Here is a 7804-nt window from a genome sequence, read left to right on the forward strand (position 1 = left end):
GGAAGAATACTGGAAGTACAATGGATTGGTTGAGATGAAATTCGGAGACCACCTTAGGCAGGAATTTCGGGTGAGTGCGGAGGACCACCTTGTCATGATGGAATACTGTGAATGGTGGATCCGCCATCAATGCCTGGAGTTCGCTGACTCTGCGAGCGGACGTAAGGGCTACAAGAAAAAGCACTTTCCAGGTGAGATACTTAAGAGGGGCCCTGTTGAGTGGTTCAAACGGGGGCTTCATGAGACGGGAAAGGACTACATTGAGGTCCCAAACTACTGGGGGTGGTTTGAGAGGAGGGTTAACATGGAAGAGTCCTTTCATAAATCTGGCGACCACCGGATGGGCCGAGAGGGGTTTCCCTTGTAGGGGCTGGTGGAACGCCGCAATAGCGCTCAGGTGGACTCGTATGGATGTGGACTTGAGCCCAGATTGAGATAGGTGTAGGAGATAGTCCAGCACGGAGGATAAGGAAGCTCGCTGAGGTTCCTTTGATTTAGAAACACACCATGAGGAGAATCTGGTCCATTTCTGGGAGTAGCATTGTCGAGTGGCGGGCTTCCTGGAAGCTTCCAAGACCTCCCTCACTTCTTGTGAGAATTGGTGAGGGGTTACGTTGAGAGGAACCAAGCTGTCAGGTGGAGAGACTGCAGGTTGGGATGAAGCAGTGATCCTTGATGTTGAGTAAGTAGTGAAGGAAACACTGGAAGTGGTACTGGTTCCCTGCTGCTGAGTTGAAGTAGGAGGGAGAACCAAGGTTGTCTGGGCCACCGAGGGGCTATTAGAATCATGGTAGCCCGTTCAAGTTTCAGCTTGACCAGAGTCTTCTGGATCAGCGGGAATGGAGGGAACGCATATAGAAATCGTTTCCCCCAGTTCAGTAGAAAAGCATCTGCCTCGAGGCGATGAGGAGTGTAGATCCTGGAGCAAAACTGAGGCAGTTTGGAGTTGTGGGGAGCCGCAAAGAGGTCTATCTGAGGCGTCCCCCATTGCGTGAAGATTTGGTGAAGGGGGCTGGAATGGAGAGTCCATTCGTGCGGTTGTAGCAGACGGCTTAGTTTGTCTGCTAAGACGTTGTTCTCCCCCTGAATGTATACTGCTCTGAGTAGGGCGTTGTGGCGCACCGCCCAGTCCCAGACTCGTAGAGCTTCCTGGCAAAGGAGGGCCGAGCCCGTGCCTCCTTGCTTGTTGATATAATACATGGCGGCCTGATTGTCTGTGCGAATGAGGATTACCATGTCGTGAAGTAGGTGTTGGAAAGCTTGGAGCGCATTGAAGATGGCTCTGAGTTCCAGTAGATTGATTTGGTGTAGTCTTTCCGCACTGGTCCAGAATCCTTGGGTGCGGAGACCATCCAGGTGGGCCCCCCATGCATAATTCGATGAATCGGTTGTGAGAACTTTCTGATGGGGGGGAGAGTGCATCAGCAAACCTCTGGATAGATTCGAAGAGGTCATCCACCAAAGTAGAGACTGCCGAAGAGCAGGTGTGACTGAGATGTGTTTGGATAGTGGATCGGACGCCTGATTCCACTGTGATGCCAGGGTCCACAGGGGGATCCTGAGGTGGAGTCTGGCAAAGGGTGTCACATGTACTGTGGAGGCCATATGGCCCAGGAGCACCATCAGTTGTCTCGCCGGTAGGGTTTGGCGGGTAGACACTGACTGGCAGAGATGAAGAAGAGACTCCATGCGTTGCAGAGGTAGGAATGCTCGGAGTCGGGTGGTGTCCAGGACCGCTCCGATGAAGGGGAGGGACTGGGTGGGTTGTAGATGAGACTTGGAAAAGTTGATCTCGAAGCCCAGAGGAAGTAGGTTGTAGCCAAGGCCGCCGAAGTGACCTCTGGGGCTGACGGGGCCTTGATGAGCCAGTCGTCGAGGTATGGGAACACCTGTAGACCCCTGTCCCGGAGTGCTGCGGCCACTACCACCAGGCACTTTGTGAAGACTCTGGGGGACGAAGATAGGCCGAATGGTAGCACTCGATACTGTAGGTGCAGATTTCCCACCCGAAATCTGAGGAACTTTCGGGAGGCCGGGTGAATGGGGATGTGAGTGTAGGCCTCCTTGAGATCCAGGGAGCATAACCAGTCGTTCTGCTCGAGGAGGGGGTATAGAGAAGCCAAAGTCAACATGCGAAACTTCTCTTTGACCAGAAACTTGTTGAGGGCCCGAAGGTCTAAAATGGGTCGCAGGTCGCCCGTTTTCTTCGGGACGAGGAAGTACCGGGAGTAAAACCCTCGGTTCAATTGGTCTGACGGGACCGGCTCGACAGCCCGAAGCTGAAGTAAGGTTTGGACTTCCTGAAGAAGAAGGGCGGTCTGCGTCGAGCTTGAAGGATACTCTCTTGGAGGATGGTCCGGGGGGACCCGATGGAATTGAAGAGAGTATCCTTCTCTTATGATGGTAAGGACCCATAGGTCCGTGGTTATGGCCTCCCATCGATGGTAAAAAAGATGGAGGCGGCCCCCTATGGGAGAGGCTGAGTGCAGAACGGTGTCGGTTATGCTCCCGGGGGGGGGGAGTCAAAAGGGCTGGGTAGCCTTAGGTGCAGCCGGTGGCTGAGGTTTTTGCTGAGACTTCTGGGGAGGTTGTCTCTTCGCAGGTTGTCTCGCAGCAGGCGTTTGGCTGGGCATGTAACGCCGCTGGTAAATCAGGGGTGGCCTGGAAGGTCGAGACTGTTGAGGTTTGGGTTTGGGCCGCAGGATGGATTGAAAAGATTTTTCATGATCCGACAGCTTCTTGGTAACAGTTTCGATAGACTCATCGAACAGGTCAGCTCCAGCACATGGTACGTTGGCGAGTCTGTCCTGGAGGTTGGGATCCATATCGATTGTACGGAGCCATGCCAGGCGACGCATGGCTACCGCGCTTGCGGCAGCACGTGCCGAGAGTTCGAATGCATCGAAGGAGGATTGCATCAGCTGGAGGCGTAATTGGGAGAGGGAGGCTACCACTTCCTCGAACTCGAATCGAGCTTGGTTGTCTATGAACGGAGTGAACTTGCGGAGCACCGGCAAGAAGAACTCCAGATAGGAAGAGAAAAAGAAATTGTAGTTCAGCACCCGTGACGCCATCATGGAGTTTTGATAGAATTTTCTACCAAATTTGTCCATCGTTCTCCCCTCTCGGCCCGGCGGTACAGAGGCGTAGACCTGGGAGGGATGAGAGCGTTTAAGAGAGGACTCGACCAGTAGGGATTGGTGGGAGAGTTGAGGGCCCTCAAATCCTTTATGGTGCACGATGCGGTATCGAGCATCGAGTTTGCTGGGGATCGCCGGTATGGAGTACGGTGTTTCGAAACACTGCATGAAGGTCTGGTCCAGCAATTTATGCAGGGGGAGCCGAAGCGACTCCGTTGGAGGGTTAGGTAAATGCATGGTGTCCAGATACTCTTTGGAGTATCGGGAGCCCGTGTCAAGGGTCACATCCAGATCATCCGTTTGTCGGAGGAATGATGAGAAGGACAATTGATCCGCCAGCGTCGGCCTGTGGGACGGGCTGGAGGCGGAGGAGGCCTCCAGGTCCATGGACATCGGGGAGTGGCAAGGAGAATCGGGCACCGGTGTCTCCTCGTACTCCGGGCCCCCCGGAGGGGACACCTCTGATGAGGAGTATCCCCTACGTTGCAGTTTTTTCTGCGGTGACACCTCCGAATGGCGTGAAGAGTGCCAGGATGAGTGTCTCGATCGGTGCCCGTCTCGGTGGCGGGACGGGGATCGGGATCGTCTGTGCATCGCATGGTCTCCCGAGGCCCCCAAGTGGTGGATAGGGCTGGAAGCGGTGGATCGCAACTGGGGTTGCGATGCGGGTTCTTGCGATGCTACCCAAGTCTGGTAAGGAGTACGGAAGAACTCTTCCTGACTATGCCCAGGGCTTTGAGTATCGATCGGAGGTCTGGTCCCATGTTGGCGCGGAGGCGTAATGGGTTCTAATGGCGGCATATCGGTAAGCGAGGCTTGCCGCGTGGGCATCGCCGCCCTCCCCCGTTCGTCCTCGTCGGTTTTCGAAGTCGAACGGGGAGGAGGGGGAGGGGGCGGACCGCCCCTTTGGACCGGTACCGGGAGGTCACCCTGTATGGCAGCGATGAGCCCGGGTCCGATGGTCTGCATGAGCTCAACGAATTGAGCTTCCAGCACGGACCGTAGCGAAGCCGATAAGGAGGGATCCGCACCGAAAGGGGGTCCTCCTGCACGGACATCGCGCTCCTTCGAGGCCGAGTGCTTCTGCTTAGTAGCTTTCGGCACTTTGATGACCACTGGTGGCACTGTGGAAGGAAGAGGTACCTGAACCGAGGAGACCGGGGCAGGCACCGACGTCGAGCTCGTGGATGGTGTCGGGGTGAACGATGCCGGTTTCACCACACTCGATGCAGGAGGGGTCGATACCGGTTTCGCCCGAACCGGGGAGGTATCAGATGAAGTGGAGGCTGAGGGATCCTTAGCTGCGTCCATCTTGAACATCGATTCCCACAATAGGCAACGCCGCTTGAATGAGCGTGCCGTAAGGGTAGAGCAAGGCCTGCACGATTTCGGGATGTGGTCAGGGCCCAAACACTGCAAACAGCGCCAGTGAGGGTCCGTGAGTGAAATCGCGCGTTGGCACTTGCTGCACTTTTTAAACCCGGTGATTGGCCGGGACATAGGCCGGAAAATCTCCGCCGCGAGGTCGAAGCCAGTGGGCCTGAGCCACGTGGCCGGCCCGTTCGACCCGCCGGAGGAAATAATCTTCTTTTTTTTTTTTTTTTTTTTTACTGAAAAAGAAAAGTACTGTTAACTGTAATTAAAAGAAAGCGAAAACGCGGACAAGAAAGGCAAATTTAACTGAATTCAGCTAGCGCATGATGAAGTTGAACTTCTCAGCTCCGCGGAAAAGAAAGAACTGAGGAGACACGCCCGGATCTCCGGGCAGGAAGGCACCGGCGCATGCGCGGTGCGGGCATCTAGAAACTTTAAGTTTCTACAAGCAACACGTGCTTGTGAGACGTCCGTACCGGGGCTCTGTCTGATGACATCACCCACTAGTGAGAATACCTGCCTGCTTGTCCTGGGATAATACTTGTTATATATTTTTCTCCTCTATCTTATTTTTCTCCTCTATCTCTATTTTCTTTCTTTATTACTCTTCTAATTGTCATTTTTCCTGGTACTTTAGTTAGATTGTGAGCCTTCGGGACAGTAAGGGAATTTCTAAGTACCTATCTTACTTATAAAATGACAATTGTATAGAATATTGTTTCTCTTTATACTTTAATAAAATACATTCAATATAAAATCATAACTGAGGCTTGTACGGATGAGATCAGATGATTTGCGGAGATGGGGCAGAAACGGGGTTTTAAAATTTTAGTCCTAGTAGTTTGCCGGTCCACAAAATAATTCTTTTATTTCTGCCGGTCCACAGGTGTAAAAAGGTTGAAAAGCACTTCATTAGAGAATGACACAGGGACAAATTTTTCCCCGTCCCCACGGGAACTCATTTTCCTGTCCCATCCTGCAAGTTCTTTTCCTGTCCCGCCCCATTCCTGCAAGCTCCGTCCTCGTCTGCACAAGCCTCAGACACTTTAAAATCATAAGTAGCAACATTCTAGAGTTCAGTTTGTGATGACATAGTGTCTCATTCCACCAACGCCTTAACGCCGTCCTCGTCTGCACAAGCCTCAAACGCTTTAAAATCTTAAGTGTTCGAGGCCTGCGCAGTTAAGGCAAAGCTTACAGGAATAGGACAGTTACAGTGACAAAATGCATGGAGGCGGGACGGGGCAATTGAGTTCCTGCGGGGATGGGGACAAATTTGTCTCCATGTCATTCTCTATTATGCATTAATTTAATCCTGACTACAGTCATGTTGAAAGAGCTCTGGTCTCTGCCTGCCTGCCTGTAGGTATTCTCTATTCTTTGTCTCCAGGCTGCTCCTCAGTTTGCTGACGAAAGGCACACTTTTGTCTTTCATAAGACAAAGGAAAGGAATTATCGATCCTATGGTCTGCTAATCTGTGGCCTGATTGTTTTGGGTAACGTCTGAATGATGACAATGCCAGCATTTTGGTAGAATCCAGGGGCGCTTTGTATTCAATCTGCAGTGAGGACCAGAATAGTGACTTACCTTCATAAGTGAGTTGACCATGTCTCCAGTCTTGACTTGGAGTATGTTTCCTACTATTGGAAGAGGAGTTGGCCCAGGAGGTAGATTGCCCCTGTTGCCCATTGCTTTCCAGGCAGAAATGAGAAATAGAAACGAGATACAGAGAACCAAGAGGAGAATTACAGCTCCAGCAAGCTCCATGGCAGATCGTTCTGGTCCCGACCTGCCCTGACTGTGAGCTGACTTGCCTTTGGCTACGGCGTGCAAGAGGCACAATTACTCTCAGGAACTCTCCTCTGATTTGTCTGTGCTGGAGTTGGTTGCATTGCTGTGATTACACATGAGCAAAGGTCATTGGGTCGGCAGCGTTTATCACAGCTAGCCATGCTTTCTTATTCATGCAGTTTATATGTCACAAAAATGTAGACTATGGTGGCTTTGAGAAATTGCGGTCATGCATGGGTTTGTGAGATTAAATTGTGTTCACTTTCCATTCTGCTAGGGTGCAGGGTGCCTGCAGTTGCTCAAAATAAGGAAGAAGGTGTGGCAGTTAGTAGCTATCAGCTTGTGAGGAGGTGCAGAGGGAGCAGAGCGTGGCACACTTACAAAAAAAGGACACAGTTTTACATAGGCAGAAACAGTTCATTTAGGATCAGGACTGAACACTGTGAGATAAATTTCAGCCTTTTGGGGAACTGGTATTACAGCGGAGACCTAAAAATTCCACTGTCAGTTATCTGGACATAACATGACATGAACTTTTATTTATATACCACAATACAATAAGTTCGATGCAGTTTACAGGATTATGCAAAGGTTGGACATGACCTGCGTAATGTTACAAATTTAAGAGGGTGAATACCAAACAAAACAAAAGGCAGACACTAAAAACGTTTAAAACCTTAAATTGACAGAGGTGCTCAAAATCATATTTTTTGGTGCAATGATAGACTTTGGAAAGCGCATTTAGGGGCCTGTCCCCGTTTGTGATTTTCTTACCACCTCTGTTGGTTCTGAGCACCTCTGTCAGTTTAAGGTTTTAAACGTTTTTAGTGTCTGCCTTTTGGTTTGTTTGGTATTCACCCTTTCTTCGGACACTTTTTATTTGAATACTTAATACCCAGTAGTGTGATTGGGAATACAAATCTAAGAGGAACAAGGAGCCAAGAACCGAGCATGTTTTATCTCAGGACAAGCAGGCAGCATATTCTCACATGTGGGTGACGTCATCCACGGAGCCCGGATGAGGACAGCTTTACAAGCAGATTTGCTTGTAGAACTTAAGAAAGTTCGCGACTGCCGCACCACACATGCGTAAGTGCCTTCCCGCCCAGCGTAGGGTGCGTCTATCTTCAGTTCTCAGTTTTCCGCGGAGCGAGAAGTCCTATTTCGATGCTCTGCGCTAGACTCAGTTCTACGTCGTGCCTTCTCTCACCACGGCTCGTGTTTTATTTCTTTTCAGGGTCGCTGTGTATTTCTTACGCGTTTCATTTTAAAAAAAACTTATTTTACTTTTTTCTTTCAGTCACGGCGGGGTCTGCCTTGCGGCCTCAGCCGGCGGGTTTCGACTTAGCTGCGGCTATCTTCCTGTTTATGTCCCAGCCAGCCACAGGCTTCAAGAAGTGTAGCCGGTGCCAGCGCGCGATCTCCCTCACTGACCCACATCGGTGGTGTATTCAGTGTTTGGAACCTGACCATCATCCTGAGTCATGTGTTTGCTGAG

At 51.1% G+C, this 7804-nt stretch overlaps 1 protein-coding gene across 2 annotated transcripts in view; it reads right to left on the minus strand.

Moving 5' to 3' along the window:
- The window catches only part of LOC117365671 (cytochrome P450 2G1-like), a 56153-nt gene extending 49854 nt beyond the window's left edge, over positions 1-6299 (minus strand). For both annotated transcript variants that reach the window (XR_004540434.1, XM_033956317.1), the window contains exon 1: positions 6103-6299. Coding sequence is in view for 1 of the 2 variants with exons in the window: in XM_033956317.1 (XP_033812208.1) it covers positions 6103-6282 (180 nt within the window). In the remaining variant the exon portion in view is untranslated. The remainder of the gene's footprint in view (positions 1-6102) is intronic.
- Between the last annotated feature and the right edge of the window lie 1505 nt (positions 6300-7804).

Source organism: Geotrypetes seraphini, chromosome 8 (assembly GCF_902459505.1).
Source record: "Geotrypetes seraphini chromosome 8, aGeoSer1.1, whole genome shotgun sequence".
NCBI classification, from domain to species: Eukaryota; Metazoa; Chordata; class Amphibia; order Gymnophiona; family Dermophiidae; genus Geotrypetes; species Geotrypetes seraphini.